At 40.3% G+C, this 17,933-nt stretch overlaps 1 protein-coding gene across 1 annotated transcript; it reads right to left on the bottom strand.

Annotated features, from left to right (window-relative positions):
* Window positions 1–3,216: 3,216 nt before the first annotated feature.
* LOC104602163 (uncharacterized) lies at window positions 3,217–16,557 on the bottom strand. Its single transcript, XM_010265756.3, has 2 exons — window positions 14,131–16,557; window positions 3,217–3,982 (listed from the first exon to the last, which is right to left on the bottom strand). The coding sequence occupies exons 1-2, from the start codon at window positions 15,748–15,750 to the stop codon at window positions 3,644–3,646; spliced, it is 1,959 nt and encodes a 652-aa protein (XP_010264058.1). The 5' UTR covers window positions 15,751–16,557; the 3' UTR covers window positions 3,217–3,643.
* Between the last annotated feature and the right edge of the window lie 1,376 nt (window positions 16,558–17,933).

Raw genomic sequence — 17,933 nt, 5'->3', positions numbered from 1 at the left:
GTGGTAGACTGTGTTTCGTGTCATGCCACGAGCGGCATGGTGCCATGCCATGCCAGCCCATAAGCCTCGAACCCCCAACCTAGCACGACACGAACTTCCATACCGGGCCTAGCACAACCCATTAGCCATCGTGCCTTACCAGGCCGGTCCAAAATCATATCGGCCCGGCCCGGTCCGATTTACACCTCTAGGCACGGCCCGTGACAGCCCGCGGCGCACTTTACACCATTACCATTCCTTGCCAAATCTTATTATTACCCACATCCACTCCCCCTTCTTTTTACTTTTCGATCCTCTTAAATTTTGGTTTCTTTTTTTTCTTTTTTCCAATTACCCCATTCCATTTTTTATGCCTAATCCCCAAGATATAGAAAATTTTGTTCCTCGAGCCATTGTGGGCCCCACTCATTAAAGTCTATGTTCCCCCACCCTTTTTTGAGCATAGGTCGTCACTGCCCTCTCGATCGTGCGACTCTTCATCTCCCTTCCCGTCTTCTTCTTTGTTTGCTACATTACATTAGAGGACTAAAATTCGTTTCTCCGTGAATTTCCTCTTTTACCCTTTAAGGGGATTCTTTTCGCCTCCTTCCTCCTTCCCCTCCTATTGATTCCTCTCCCTCGTTTCTTTCTCCTTCCCCCACATCGTCTGAACTTGCGGGCCCTTCCACTATTTTTCTGTCGATCTAGTCTAGTCGGAATTTCTCCAACCTAAAAAGGTGAAGTCGTCGCCTTCAATTAGAATCTTGAATTCATAAACTTCGCCTGCAAACTTCAGATTTGCCAGGTTTGGAACTTCTAAAACTTCCTCCACCGCTACTAGTCCTTGCGAAATCCAACTTGTCCCAGGATCTGTTCCTATCATCAAAATGTAGGAACTCGCCGCAATGGTTTCTATCAGCCTCGAAAGTCGCTATATTCCAAGCATGCAAGGGGATTCCAATCATGTCGATCCATATGGCCCTTCTCTTTCTTTGGTGAGACAGGGTACCAGCCGTCGGAAACCACCAGTCGAGCCTGAGATTGAAACCCCTCTCCTCCGCAATCTCTTGATTCAACAGTCTCCGCCATCTCCTTGCTATGAAACATAAACAAGATTAGTCCCACATTTAGTTTCCTCACTCCCAATAACTTCTCCTTCCCCTACTCTACCTTCGCCCAGACTTCCACCTCATACTCCAAACCCACGAATCTACCCACTAGACTCGCTTCCAGAACCTGCATTCTCTCGGCCATCTTCCCTAGCCCTCGCACATCCACCTCAATCTCCGTCATCTTTCACAGAAACGAGAGGAATTACTATATGAAGCAGCTCGGAAAAAATTAAACACTATTAGTACAAGTGTAACACATTATTGACTGTAGAAAAAATATGCCAACATATAGGGCCTTCCGCCAAGGTTCAAATATGGGAACCTAACTGCATGGAAAGGCAATTTTAAATATTTGTATCGGGATAGACTTGGATACGCATGCTGGGAGAAAAATTAAGATAGATATAAATATGCTTAGAAATACTATAAATGTTTTAATAAATTATAAAAATATATTAATAATATTAAATATAAGACTTCAATGAGATGTATATACATTAAATTAATATATTTTAATGATTTTGTGGAGAAATATATTATAGTTAATTATAATTTCATTAAAAATCTTATGCTTAACTATCATTTATAAATTACAATTCTTAAGTTTTAATGTGTTATGGGATGGTAAAACCCAACTTTCCTATCCAACCATAAAACATGCATTGGCACTGCTAAGTGAAAATATAATCAATAATTATTTATTATTTATTTTCAAAAATTATAAAAATAAATAAACATTATATAATATATTCAAAAAATAGTTATTAAAGAAGAAATTTCAATTGCTTTGTGGATATGATAGATCATCCATAGAATTATAATATATTTAATCATTGGGATCAAATGATAAAATATAATTAATTATTTTTTTATTTATAAAAATATAAAAATAAAAAATAATTATTAAATAAGAAATTTCAATTGGTCTGTGGATATGATAGATCATCCATAGAATTATAATATATTCAATTGTTGTGATCAAATGATAAAATATAATTAATTATTAATTATTTTTAATTCTTAAAATATAAAAAATAAAAAAAATACTAAAGAAGAAATTTCAATTGCTCTATGGATATGATAGATAAATCCATAGATCTAAAACATATTTAGTCCTTATAGGCAGAGAAAAATTACATTTTCAAAATTTTTATTAATCTATGTTTCCCCAAATATCTTCATGAAATTTCCATAAATTTATTAATAACACAATAAATTATGATTTTGAATGTAAGAAATGTAGATCAACATAAATTTAAACATTCAAGAAAAAAAAGAAATCACAAGATATTATAAAAAATTAAAAAAATACTTACCTATTTTTACCATATTTTTTTCAAAATTTGAAAATTTTTCAAAAAAAATTAACAATTCACACTTGTTTCTTACGAATTTTTGCAAATCTAACACTCTAGGAATAAATATCCCGTATCTATTTTTCAAAGATACGATACGATATGCCCGCGTATCGGGCGTATCGTATTGAAATTTTAAACCTTGCTTCCCACTTGTATTTTGTTGAATAAAAACAAGGCCCTTAAACAATAGGATCCTTGAAACACGTTGTTAGGCATTTCTCTAAAAAATAGAGATTAAATAAATTGAATCTCATATAAACTATAAAGTGACAGCGTCCCATAAAGACTTTAATAAAACAACTACATGTTAAAAAAATAAATAAATGAATAAATAAATAAATGAATAAATAAATAAAACAACTACTATTGCTTAATCATGGACTAATTTAATTTCCCTAATCAACTAAAATACCCAATCCTAAGCTTACTGCATAGATGGTGGGATGAAATACATGTCTAGTTCTCCATCCTGAGGACAGGGTTTGGCAAGTAGAGGTGATCACAAGTGGGCCAGTCTGGGACCAGGTTCCCATGAAGTCTTCTATATAAGGGCCAAGCCTGGCCCGGCCCGGCCTGCCTTATGTAACCTTCTTTCTGGAGGGCCTGCACCCCTCTTTATGGTCGAACTTCATATATGATCAACCTTAAAACAAGTTGACTGCCGACACAACAGACCACCACCAGGTTGGCAGGTTTTCCACGAGGAAAGTGGAACAGAGAAACCAAGACAAGAGGTTGAAGCTACTGAATCAAGCCACAAACATGCATATAAAGAACCAAAGATTGTGACTGAAAAGTGGATTACTGACGCAGGAAATGAAACGTTGACAAGCATTTGGGGGAGATGGATTACAGTACTCCAAGGTGTGATGTGAATCATGTGATAAAGATTGAAGTGATACAAATGATATACACAGCCACCAGAAGAATGTATAAAAAAGGGTCAAACAAATGTTTCGTGTTGGTTACAAGCATTTGGGGGAGATGGATTACAGTTCTCCGAGGCTCTTCCCCAGATTGCTAATTTGAAGAATCATTTGCTAAATCTCAAGCACAGGCTCCGTTTGTTTTTGCACCCAGTATCATGGCCTTATGGAATAATATTTTCGTTGGTGTCTCTTTGTGGGCAGTCTCCAGGACCCCAGCTTAACAACAAACTGTATAACCACTACTAATTCATTTCCATCATAAACTTCATTGCTTTTGACCTTTACCCTTCTTGGACTTGCTCTTCTTTGCCTGCATTTTCTTTTTCTTTTCTTCAACTGTGGTCCAAGTATAATCTGTAGGTATCACAAATGGGTCTTGAATATCCTCTACCCGACTACTGGGGCCAGAACTCATGGAAGAATTATTACGGTGGTATAACCATTGAAGCCATGATGAACTTGAGGACTGCATTGTTGCAGGACTTTCTCGCCCTGCAGCACTTGGACTTGAAGGAGGTGTACAGAACTCATCCAAGGGCTGCAACTCCTCAAATTTTGTAAAAGTGACCAACACTCTGATTGTCGGAATTACTGGAATTGAGACCTGGATACAATTAAAGGTGATTTTCTTAGAAAATATATTGTAGCCATTTAGAATGATTTAAAGTAAAAATCATCAGCCAAGGTGGAGCATTCAAACAGAACACAAATTATTAGATTAGGAGTTTCGCAGATCATATAAGCACCCAGAGGCAGTAGAGAAGGTTGTGAAAGAACTCTTTTGTTCATAGATAACAAATATTTTTGCTCATAAAAAGGAGAACTGAGCAAATATACAGGGAAAATATTCCCAGGTTAAAAGTTTCAAGTTGTCAAAGACATTGGAATATGAAGAGAAATGCTTGCAACAGTAAGCATATACCAAAGAAAAGAAAAAAGGATGCTTGGCCAAAACTCCACCAGTATTTTTTTTTTTTTTGAAAAAGATGGTAACTTTATTCAAGAGGCAGGAGGTTTTGAGTTGTAATTTCTGTGTAAAACTTCACCAGTATAGTTTGCATTACTGCCAATTCTGAGCCCACAAAAAGGAGGGGGTTTAATTTATCAGGTTAGTAGCCAAAATAAAATCCTTGGCCAACAGAAAATGTCTGAAAATAAATAAAGCACTCCCATAGTAAGATACTGGTGGTTAAAACGCTGCCCCTTGTTATTTATGTTTTTGAACAGGTAAAAGTATGATGAATTTCAATAAAAATAGTACCTGTAAATACAAGATGCCTATGTATACCAGAGAATATACATCAGGGCACTTTTAAAACTTAAAAAAACTATGCTGTGCTATCTGTACATAAATGTGTAATTAAGAATATTTATAGTTTGAACTCCCCTCAATTCCTTGTAGACAGCTTTTCTAGGAATCACATCAAATGTTCTGCCCTCGTCTTCATACATTATCATTTTTCTCTAAACATATAAGCCAAATTATTGTATGAGAGACTATTCCTGTGCTACCTACCCTTTCTTGCCAAGTCCTTATCTGCTGAGAGTGGAATATAGCCCCTATTATTGCCAGTAAACACCAGCATACTCTCAACATCTCCAAAAAGTGTGACAATCATCATTGGTTTTGCTTCTTATATCTCATAATTCTTTAACACTATAAAACAATCAATAAATGATATTTTATGACTTATTTAATAAAATTTTCCCTAGTCCTCAAACATTTTTATATTAGTTGGTATGCACATAAACTCTTTTTCCAGAATCTCTTACTAATTTCTATTCAACCCCATGCATCACATGGGTTCATCAACAAGCGATATCTTCAGCAACAAGAAGTCCAGAAAAATTAGACATAATCCTTTAGATTTAAGGTGTAAATAATTGGATAATGGTCATTAAGACCGAGCTCCATTATTGTAATTCACTCATAAGCTAGACATCTTTACCAATACAACTGCAAAAAAGGGTATACCTATCTTTGGAAGGACCAACTCCACCAAAGATTATGGCATTTTGTTGGGAGATATTTCACCAAAAGATTAGTACTTTTGAGGTTATTCAAGAAAGAAGGCCCAACTAATGCATTTCTTCCCATATTTTTTTGTTGTGTATGACAAGTGGTGAAACTACCTGTCATCTGTCATTCTCCTACCCTTTTACTTGTATTATTTGGAGGAATTATCTTGATCTTTTCAGATGCAGGTAATGTGGACGCCGGCAGCAGCAGCAGTAATTTAGTGTTCTCAGTAGCAGCAATTTAGTGTTCTCATCCTATCTTATCTATTCAGTATTCTTGCCTTATCTGCTTTCAGTAGTAGGGATTAGACCTGTTCATGGGCCGGGTGGCCCGACGGGCCGGGTGGCCCGACGGGCCGCCCCGGCCCGGCCCCCGAACGGGCTTGAACATGGTTATAGGCCCGCGGGCTTAAATTCGGGCCAAAAAGCCCGGCCCACAACAAATTCGAGCCGGGCTCGGTTTTGTCAAAATAGCCCGGCCTGGCCCGACCTAATATTAGACTTAAAGTGAGTAATGTGATTATGTCCATTTGAATAAATTTTTTGATTTAAGAATGTAAAACTGTGTTTTAAAATATAAAAGAAAGGGGAAAACACCATCTTGTAGGCCCATTGTTCATTTAAATAGGAAAAAAAAAACTATCTGAATTTTTAATTCTAATTTGAATAGGGAAATTTGTTTTTTTTTTATTAGGTCGAGCTTCAGGCTTTTTATCAGAGCCGGGCTCGGGCCCAAGTTATAGGTCCGTTGGTCGGGCCAGGCTCGGGCCTAGCATATTTCCCTTAATGACAAGTGAAAGCCCGGCCTGAGCCCGGCCCGAGCCCGGCCCGGCCCGGCCCATGAACAGGTCTAGTAGGGATTAGTAGGAGTCTTATCTATTCAATGTTCTTATCTTATCAGTTCAGTAGTATGGATTAGTAGGGAGTCTTATCTTATCTTATCAGTTCAGTAGGATAGATTAAGGGAGTCTTATCTTATCTTATCTTATCAGTTCAGTAGGATAGATTAGTAGGGAGTCTTCCTAATTAGCAAGGAGTCTTCCTAAAAGTAGGATTCTTATCTCTTGTAATCTCCTATTTAAGGAGCTGAGAATATTGAATAAAGGCATCGAAAATTTCAGTCAAGAAAGAGAGCAGAGGAGAGTTGGTGATCTCTTGAACAAATCACCATTAAGGTGCCAAGATAGGTTCCTCAAGAAAAGGGAGGAACAAGGGAAAACAGGGGGTTTTCCCGTGGACCGACCCGTGACAAGATCCTATTCGCGGGCCATAACAATTTGGTATCAGAGCAAGGCGTCATGGGTGACCTTGAGCAGTTGACGACTAGGGTGCATGAACTGGAGCACAAGCTCGTGAAAAACAGCACGGAGGTGCGCGAGATCAAGGACGATGTCCGAGAATTAAGGCGCTTGATGGAGTTGCACTTTTCCAGCAAGGAAAGGAACCCGGAAGGGGCTGCAACCACAACTAGCCGCCGGCTAGACATGGAAGAATCGTCCGGCGAGCAGTAGGTTGTTGCCCTAGCATAGGTTAGCAACACCCAAAATGTTCCGATTAAGCTGGAATCCGGTGTCGTCGAGGATTCCATCGACGAGAGTTCAAAGAAGAATAAGAGCAACTACTCCAAGGTCATCATCGCTGGTGAAGGAGCTTGTATGCCTCATGTTGCGGCTGCAAATGTTGCAAAAGAGTGTTTGTTAGCTGCAGCCAGATCAGATCCTAGGGCTGCACATATCTAGGTGAATCTTGCTAATGCATACTATTTGGCTGGTGATCATAGAAGTGCTGGAAAGTGCCTGGAGAAGGCAGAAAAGCTGGAGCCTAATTGCATGTCAACTCGATATGCTGTTGCGCTTCATCGTATCAAGGATGCAGAAAGGTCTCAAGATCCCACTGAACAACTTTCATGGGCTGCGAATGAAATGGCTTCAATACTCAGAGAAGGGGACTCTGCAACAGTTGATCTTCGGATAGCATGGGCAGGACTTGCCATGGTTCACAAGGCTTAGCATGAAACTGCAGCAACGTTTGAAACTGGACATAATGATTTGACGGAAGTGGAAGAGCAAGCTCTGTACACACTAAAACAGGCAATAGAAGAGGATCCAGATGATGCAGTTCAGTGGCACCAGCCTGGCGTTCACAATCTTTGTACTCTACAGTTCAAGACATCTCAGAAGTACCTTAAGGCTGTAGTTGCCCGCGACAAAGAATGCAGCTACGCATGGTCAAATCTTGGTATATCACTGTAGCTGTCTGAGGATGAACCCTCTTCATTGGAACCCGATCCAGGAGGGCAAAATCATTCCACCTATCCGGGATTCCTTTGACTATGTTTCAAGACACCCATCCTGAATTCGAGCTTGAGGACAAGCTCGTAGTCCAGGAGGGGAGTAATGATGTGGACGCCGGCAGCAGCAGCAGTAATTTAGTGCAGCAACAGCAGCAGTAATTTAGTGTTCTCAGCAGCAGCAATTTAGTGTTCTCATCCTATCTTATCTATTCAGTATTCTTGCCTTATCTGCTTTCAGTAGTAGGGATTAGTAGGAGTCTTATCTATTCAGTGTTCTTATCTTATCAGTTCAGTAGTATGGATTAGTAGGGAGTCTTGTCTTATCTTATCAGTTCAGTAGGATAGATTAAGGGAGTCTTATCTTATCTTATCTTATCAGTTCAGTAGGATAGATTAGTAGGGAGTCTTCCTAAAAGTAGGACTCTTATCTCTTGTAATCTCCTATTTAAGCTGAGAATATTGAATAAAGGCATCGAAAATTTCAGTCAAGAAAAAGAGCAGAGGAGAGTTGGTGATCTCTTGAACAAATCACCATTAAGGCGCCAAGATAGCTCAAGAAAAGGGAGGAACAAGGGAAAACGGGGGGTTTTTCCCGTGGACCGACCCGTGACGAGATCCTATTCGCGGGCCATAACAGCAGGTAGGTAGCTTCCCAGGAATGGAAGGTAATTTTAAGGATACTTTCTTCTATCCAAGTAAGAAAAGAAGAAGGATAATAAGGAGATTTACAAAAGCAACTATCATGTTCCACAAAGGAAGCACTGATGAAATCATAAAAACAAAGGTGGTACATTGGGTTAAACCCATACCCATCTTTGATGCCTACTCTATTGAGGATATTATTAGAAGCTGGCAATAAGTGGCTTTATTATCTTTTGTTAGAACAATTAAACAAGTAGTGTGGCCTCCACCCCTAAGGAATATGTTAAGGCTGAATTTCAATGGGTGTAGTTTAGATAACCTGGGAGCTTTAGGAATGGAGGGGAGATTTTAGAAACCATGGAGGAGTAGTGCAAACTATTTTTTTCAACTCAAATTGGACAAAAGAATTCGATAGAGGCAGAGCTGTTGGATTTAATTCAAGGATTGAAAAATGGGAAGATCAATGGGTTTTAAAGACATGAAGGTGGAAGGTGATTCAAGGACAATAATAGGTTTGCTGAAATAAAATTGTTCAATTCCATGGAAACACAGAAATATGGTGAGAGAAGGAAGAAGCATAGCAACAGAGTTGAGCACATCTTTTTCTGGGTATGGAGATCAACACTTTAGCAAGACATGGAACTAGTAGAGGCAATTTTTTAGGGCGTCATAGACAGTGATAGGGATTTATGTACTTAAACAGAATCTTGTAAAAATTAAGACAGGGAACCATGTGAATATGATGATGGGCTTGGTACTGCATGTTCCCTTTGTAATGTAATAAATTCTATTTACCACTACTTAATAAAATTGATGCTAAGTTATTGATCAAAAAGCATAGGGGCATGTATTAGCTCCCTATACAAGTCTTGGGGGTGTCCCCAGAAAGGCAAGCAATAGTTAACCAATTTTCCCTCTCCTCTCTCTCTCTCTCTCACCCTCTTTGCTCTGTTTCTGAAGGACCAAGTCACCTCGAATTGGCTCCTGAGATAGGCAATAACCTATCAAATTGGTATCAGAGCCCCAACACAACAATGCCTAACACCACCAAATCGGGAACTGTGGAAGACCGAGTAGATCAAATGGAGGTCCACCTGCATAAGGTGTCTGGAGATCTGCAATAATTAAAGGAAACTCTGTCGATCGTGATGGTGCAGATGGAGAAAGCAAACTCTGCTGGAGGACGAGAAGTAGATCTGGAGGGCTCAAGTTCAAGAAGTGCAGACAGACAGAGTGCAGTGGTGATCAGAAGACTTGCTAAGTTAGACTTCCCTATATACATTGGAGGCGATCCCAAGCCATGGATGTTCAAAGCAAAAGGTACTTCAAATACCATGAAATTCCCAGTCATCAAAGAGTCTCTATTCCCTTGTTTCATCTTGAAGGAGAGGCGATATTGTGGTAACAGTGGTACCACAGATCTCATCCCCAGGTCTCCTGGTCTGAGTTTACAGAAGCCCTTTACATAAGATTTGAACCTACTGGTTATGAAGATTATTACGAGTCTTTATCAAAGACTAAGCAACTTGGTTCAATCAGGGAATACTAGATTGAATTTGAGAAACTTTCCACGCGAGTTCATGGCTGGGCTGTAGAAGGCCCTCTTGGGCTATTTCATTGGAGGTCTTAGAGAAGAAATAAGGATAGGAGTAAAATCCATGCACCCAATGCTGGTTATGGCATTAGTGGGCCTAGCCCATCTACAAGAGGAAAGTTGAACAGACTCAGGACTAATAGGGATCAAAGCCCAATTCTCAAAACCCACCTCAGTGCATGGACTTCAGCAACAATTCTAACCAGCCCATGAATATTATATAATAATATATATATTATATTATATATAATATTATATAAATTATAATTATATAATATATTAATGAAATAATTTTTTTTTTTTTATTTTATTATACTAATTTATTTAATTATTGTATATATAAGCAATTATATACATCAAAATTCATATAAAATTAAAATTTTAAGTTTTTTGTCAATTTTTTTAAATAAATAGCTTTGGCCCGGTGCACGGCCTGACCTTGCCCAAGGCTCGGCCCATGGGCCAGCCTGGCCCACAGCATGGCATGGCATGGCACGGGCCCGCACAGGCCTGGGCCGTGGGCCTTGCCAGGCCGCGACCCCCCAAGTTATCCCAGGGGAGGGTGGCACGTCCTGCACTTTGTGCAGGCCGCCCACGGGCCGGCATGGCCCGTTTTACACCTCTAATAAAGGCCACCTAGTGATTCCAGCTTCCTCTCAGCATATGCCCAAATTGCTCCACCTATTTCATTGCTCTCTTGAAGCAGGTCACTCTGGGATTCTCAGGACTTACAAATGCATATCCTCTCATTACTTCTGGGTGGGAATGAAGAAGACTATCAAACAGTTTGTATCCCCATGCCAGGAATGCCAGTAGCAGAAATATGAAGTGCAAGCACCGGCATATTTACTTCAGCCATTGAAGATTCCAGAGCAAGTCTGGGATGCAGTTTCAATGACTTCATATCAGGGCTTCCAGTTTGAAAGTCTGTGATAGTGGTAGTAGTCATTCAAAGTACTCTCATTTCATTCCCTTGTCGCATCCTTATAGAACAGCCATGGATGTTGAAGCTTTCATACAAGAAGTTACCAGATTGCATGGAACCCCACGAGCAATAGTTTCAGATAGAGACCCCACTTTTCTTAGCAGATTTTGGACAAAGTATTTTAAGCTTCAAAACTCTAAGCTGCACCACTCCACTAGTTACCACTACCTCACAGGTCATGAGGTCTTGCGTCCCTCAAGAGGAACCTGCTTAAAGCACAACCGCAGATGAAGTAACAGTATGACAAGAAACACAGATCACAAGAGTTCAACAGTGGAGATTGGGTGTAACTTAAATTGTACCCTTACAGACAAGCTTCTATAGCTAAGCAATTTGGCACAAACTCTCCCCTTGATTTTGCGACCCCTTTAAGATTCTTGAAAAGGTCAGCACAGTAACTTATCGGCTCAACCTCCCTGACTTTGCAAGACTACATCCTGCGTTCCACATTTCTCTATTGAAGAAGCATTTAGGTCCTCAAGTGGTATGTGGCACCACTCTACCAAATCTGAAAGATTGTAAGCTGGACCTTCATCCTGAACAGATACTTGGCTATGAAGGGTGAAGATTGGAAGAAAAATTTTCAAAGAAGCCTTGGTGGTTTGGGCAAGGCTTCCAAAGGAAGATGCTACATGGGAGTCCTGCTCAGCCCTGGCACAGCAGTTATTTCAATTAGCCCTCTTGAGGTGGGGGGGGGGGGATGTTAGAGCCCAGCCAAAGACCAGCTCAGTCAAGCCAATTCCAAGTGAGAATTCTGCTTCCAGGCCCATCATCAGGAAGGTGTATGTAAGGAAGCTGCGACACCTGAAGCCCAAGACCAACTAATCAATCAAAGCTACTAGAATCTTCTGGAATGAGCTCCCTATATAAATCGTGGGGGTGTCCCTACAAAGGCAAACAGTAGTTAACCAATTTTCCCTCTCATTTCTCCCTCTCTCCCTCTTCACTTTTTTCTGGAGGACCAAGTCACCTCTAATTGGCTCATGAGATAGGCAATAACCTATCATACTCAGCTCTTCTAGAACCCAGCCCCACAAACAGGTCCCTGTTATGCTAAGCATTTTCAAAAACAATTTTCACATATTTGTCTCCCTTCTCAAATCTCATGTCGGTAATAATTCTGCCGATCACTCTCTTGGCTGATCAATTGATTGTCAAAAGTTCTTCTATTTTCAAAACTCAAGAGTAAGTAAAACCAAAAAATAACAAAATAGGAATGATGAAAACAAAATTTAATAGCGTCTCAGAAACGATTAGTATTGTCAACACCAACTATTTTTGACAAATTTGTCCAATTTTAGATACACTACCAAAACAATTTGAAATAAGTAATAAAATGTTGCTCAGGTAAACTGCTCAGGATTATATAATCACATCAAGCATTTTCTTTGAAAGCTTTTTTCAATGCTTCCTTATGGATTTCATCCTTGCAACATTTTTTAGAAAAATAAGAATGGAAAAAAATGAAGTTTGTAGAAAATGGAAAAATTACAAGACTGTTTTTTATCAATAACAGAACTTCAAATAGCAAATAGAAATATTAAAAATTACAAGATAGGGAGAGGTAAACTATCTTAACATAACAGGGACCTGTTTGTGGAAGGGGCTAGAAGAACTAGGTTTAGACCAAAAAGGTCATGGGCAGACGTAGTAAGAAATTATTTAAGCACTAATAATTTAAAAGTGGATATAGTTTTAAATAGAACGGAATGGTGAAACAGGATCCATGTAGCCAACCCCATATAGTTGGGATAAGGCATGGATGATGATGACATGTAATAAAAAGGTTCACACTTTTGTAGATGGTTACTTTCTCATACTGCTCCCTTCTGATGAGACTTGAAAGATTGAAGCAGAAATGGAGAACAAGATAAAGTGACAGAATAGACTAGTCTTATCATCCCAAGTTCTGTAGGTCACTTGGGTTCCCTGATAGCTTCTATTGACCCTTGGACACTATGCATTAATTAATATGTATACCAGGTATAAGTGGTTCATCTACAATAGAAAGGTCCTAGGAGAGGTTAATTTCAATTTTATAATAAATTCAACAGTAAGGAAACTGACGGTCTAAGACAAGCTTTATCTGACAAACATTTGCAATTTAATTGGACATGATTGACAAGTTTTTCATCTGGAAGTCACCTTTCATAAAGCACTCCACAATGAACAAATTTCTTCCTTAAGGTCATTCCATCCCTGCAAATGTATCCCTTTCTAGCAACCTTGCCGATTATCTTAAAGCTAAAAAACAGGATGGAACATATTCATAAATAAATATTTCTATGACATGCAATTGCACATGAATCTTCAACTGGAGTTTTATGGATGAAAATGGATTTTACAATCAATGCTTTGTGTTCTTAGACTGCCTTAGCACCTCCCTCAACCATGGTTTAAGTTCCTAAAAGAAGGAATACCCAGACACATGGAATTTGGTCTGATAAATGGCCTCATAGTTTAAGAATAACTTCAATGATCTATAAGGGAGGAGGAAACAATACTCATACACAAACCATGTAATCCTCCAATTTCACAAATAGAGCATCCTACATCTTTATATATATATATATATATATATCAAATTATCAATAGAACCTCTTACATGGGTTCTATACTTCTATCCTTATCATAGATAAATTACAAAGTTAATGAACAATATCTGCATTCTGCTGCTATGATCTATCATGGTTCAATTTGCTCAATATTCACATTTCAAAGTAGTTATGAACAAAAGCTTAATGGTTAGAGAAGAAACATTGAAAAATAATGTTCATTGAGAATATTTTATTCAAGGTTATTGCAAAAAGAATTCAAGCTCATAAGCTTTAATCAGGTTGAAGGTTTATAATAACATACTGGAATTAATTACTTATGATGAAAGAGAATTTTTACCAACTCTCTCATCTTATTTATTCAATTGAACATGCGACCTATAGTAAGTCAATAGTGTTCTTTAAAGATGTAACATAGATAGAATCATAAGAATTAAAACAAACAACAATGACAAGAAAGAATAAAATAGTGGGTTGGAGATTCCTTTTTTAAATGCTAATTTAATGGTATCTAAGTCGTGCACAAAAGCTATGAGGTAAAATAATAGATTAAAGTTTAAAGAAAAGAGATCTTTGTAAACAAATGAAATGGAATTCAAGCAGTTCAGGAAAAAGAAAGCTTTATTGTAAGTAATCAACTAAAATAGTTAAGAATGTCACCAACCTTGACTGGAAAAGTTCCCGGAGGAAGTTTTGTTGTAAGTAATTCTCTTAAACGACGGATTGCCTTGACCTTGTTAGCAAGAATGTCAAGCAAAGGTAGCAGTTCTTCAGTTTGGAGTGGGAAATTGGGAGAAAGCCACAAAGTAGGTCGCAATCCTTTCTTGTACTCACTCTCATGGTTGTTATCCTTGCGTCGATGTCCATGATCAGAACTCGAAGAAGACCTTTTTGTCTCTCTCCCTCTCTGGAGTTCATCCCCCCTTACAGGAACCTCTATGGAGTGTCTTCCCTGTTTGTTCTGATACCCTGGGGGAGAATCCCCAAGGAGATCTCCTACCTTGTCATCCACACAGAGGGAACTTCTTTGTGGTGTCATCTTCTTTGGCCCTTCATGTTTGGCATCCCGCTTTCTCCAGCCACCAAACCACCCTTTCTTCTCCTGCTTAACCTCACCATTGCCACAACTATGAGAATCTTCAATAGGGATCTCACGTGGTTCATAGCAACTGTGCCGATGGGCAATGATCCCATCAGAAAGACCATCTTCAATTGTTATATCTGATGAATCCATTTTTAGGGCAACTTCTAATTGCCTTTTTTCATCCTCTGTCAAGAGGTCCTCAAACTCTTCGCTCTCTGTGTCATTTTCATTACAAGAACTGAAAAATTCATCATCTGTCATTGCTCCAGGAACCTGTCTGGACTTGATGCTTACCACTACATTGTGCATATCGTACACCTTACACTTCCAAGGGCCAACCATATCTGTCTTCTCCTGCCTTCTCCATGTCAACTGTGGCAGTAACACTGCCTGAGTCACATCAATTCCAGGCCTGAAAATATTAGTCCGAGACATTGCAGCCACTTCCTGTTGAACCTCTTCTTCACTTGCCTGAGAACCGGCACCATCCAAAGCATTCATTACCTCCTTATCCTTGTGTGAAATCATGCAGAGAGTCCCAGGAGGGACCTTCCCATCCTCAGAGCCATCTCCAAGGAACAGAATACTCTGATCCGAACGCTGGATCTTGAAGCCATCAAAACCAGCCAAAGTCATATCTGCTCTCAAATTGGCCCCCCTCTTCCAAATCTTGTAGGTGTCTGAAGGTGCAATCCTTGCTATGAAAGGAATTACCGAGCTCTCAAAGTTGAACGTGATCTCCATGTAAAAATCCTTCATCCTCCTCATAGTCCCTATAAGGCGGGGAAGCCTACGACACCATTTTGCCCATGCTAACGGCTGGTAGTGCCTAACTATAATCCTGGCGATTCCTTCTTCCCTTCTGCAGATCGCTTCCTGTAGCGCACTCCAGCCCTGTTCGTTCTGTAAGCTCCAGTCTGCTCCCGCAACCATAAGCATTTCAATCGTAGTTTCATCTCCGAGTTTAACAGCCAGGTGGAGTGGGGTCTCTCGGTTAGGGACATCCCTACGGTCAATAACAGCAGAGATGGCATCGGCCTTCGCTTCCTCTGCAAATGAAGCTGCCTCAGTTCGAATCTCATCGGGGTTGCACAGACGGGGGAGACCGGAAAGTATCCTCTTAAGAGCAGTGTAATCCCTCGTAGCTACAGCCTTATGAACAGGACTGTGAGCGTATTTAGAAATATCTATTCCCGCCATGTTTGAAGATATTGAGATCACTACAGAATTCCGGTAGAATCAAGCCCAATTCAAATCATCTAAATTCACCCAACGATAGCAAAGAAAGCAATTGAATATGATGAATAAACTTAAAGAGCAGCCAAAATCAACTCCGAAGATACAGGCCAACAACCAGAAGTGACAACCCAGCATCCAATTATCCACACAACGCCCCAAATCGAACAGAAACAAAGAACATATAAGGCCAATTTCAGTAACCAAAAGAAATGAAAAATCTATCCCAACTCACAACCTTCCACCGAGATGAACCAAACTTAGTTCAGGATTACCAGAAGAAACGCCGAAATCAACAAGAAACCCACTATGCCAGGCACCCGAGCCGATCTGAACCTACGGAAACGAGCCTCCGAAATCTCACCTTCTTCCACCGTGTCCCAAGATTCGACTTTCGAGCCCCAAAAGAAAAGGTTCAGAAAGTAAGCCCCACCTCTCCCCTCCTCTCTCTCTGTCTGTCTCCTCAGATAATAGAAAGACAACGAGAGATCCTTGTGATCCAACCAGACCAGACAAACCCAATAACATGGAATATAGGTTGAAGAAAGGAGCAAGAAATGCTGGTGGGGAATCTGATAATCCGATAAAGAAATGAAAAAGAGGTAGAATCAAGAAACAAGAAAGGAATGCAAAGAGAGAACCCCACCCAAGCAAAGGGAGGAAAAAAATTACTTGTGTAACATAAGATGAACAAAAGGATAACAGAAAGAAAGTGAAATATAAACCGCTAGAGAGAGAGAGAGGATTTCTCTACTCCACGATGTGTGTGGTACCGTACTACCGTTCCCACTTCTACAGATAACGTTTTTTGTTGGTGAAAACAGAATTCTGAAAAAAATATAGGCATTATTAAGGTGGTGTTTAAAATCAATACGGTTTTCTGATAAGCGTTTTTCAGAAAATGGTATTGCGTAAATATGCTATTTTGTATTTGATACCATAGCTTTTTTTCTCATTATTCTTTTTATAATTTCTAATACATGATTTAAGAATTTTTTTCTGAAAAACAATTAATCAAATTGATGGTGCGCGATCCAGCTGGTCCTAGTTGTCAATGACCTGGCCTCTGAACGGAGCTGCGGGGAGCTTGAAACCAAGAGGGTGAAAAAGCTCCGGGGGAGACCCGGTGTGGAGGCTCCGAAGCTCAAGTTAAAATCCTTCAAAGGCAAGATGAAACCAGATAACGCAGAGTTTGCATACCTTGTTCTTGGGGGGTCGGGAGCCTTTTATAACCACCTCGCGCACTCACTTCCAAGCTCTGTCAGATCGGGCATGGTTATTTCTGAGTTCTTGCCAGTTCGGATGTCATCCCTTCTGGCTGGGCAGAACCGCCATTGCTCCCTTTGTCGGAGCCGTCTCTGCGACTGGTGACGATGGTGGCAGGTGGCGGTGGCAGGAAGCCGTTTGAAGTGCGGCTGTCAAGCGTCAGATCCCAAGTCAGTCAGGTGCGCTACCCTTGGATACGGACACCCTCGGTGTCAGGTATGGTACATTCGGTCAGCCTGGCGTTTGAGAGGCAGGGTGCAGGAGTGGCGAGGCAAGGTGAAGTCTTGAGTTCGGATAGGGGAGTGCCCCGAACTGCCACGAGGTGGGCTAGTTCGGGTCACTGCCTGGTGAGGCTTGAGCTCTTTGTAAGGAGCTCGGGTCTCCTAGTAGGGAGCTCGGACTGCTGGTTCCTTTGACACCCGTGCCTTGGGTGCGCTGTTTGTCCCGAGCTGTTTAATTTTACTAACATAATAGACAGGTCGCTGGACCCGACCTGCTTCTTTTATAAGTACCGAACTGGCCACCTCGTCGCTTGCTGAGAGGTACAGTTCTAAGACTTCGCCCTCCTCGGGCCTGGCCAGGGTTGGTATAGTAGCGAGGTAATTTTTTAGCTGGTCGAACGCCAGCTGGCAGTCTTGGGTCCATTCGAACCCTTTGCCTTTGATTGCCATAAAGAAAGGTAAACAGCGATCTGCTGATTTGGACATGAAGCGGCTCAAGGCGGCTATGCAGCCGTTTAGCCTCTGAACTTCTTTTACTTTTCGAGGTGGTCTCATGTCTAGGATAGCCTTTACTTTGTCCGGGTTGGCCTCAATACCGTGTCAGTTGACAATGTACCCTAGGAACTTACTCGAGGTGACACCGAAGACACACTTGTTGGG

Source organism: Nelumbo nucifera, chromosome 3, assembly GCF_055504915.1.
Source record: "Nelumbo nucifera cultivar China Antique chromosome 3, China Antique-T2T, whole genome shotgun sequence".
NCBI classification, from domain to species: domain Eukaryota; kingdom Viridiplantae; phylum Streptophyta; class Magnoliopsida; order Proteales; family Nelumbonaceae; genus Nelumbo; species Nelumbo nucifera.
The sequence above is the reverse complement of the archived record's forward strand: the minus strand, read 5'-3'. Positions and strand labels throughout refer to the sequence as shown.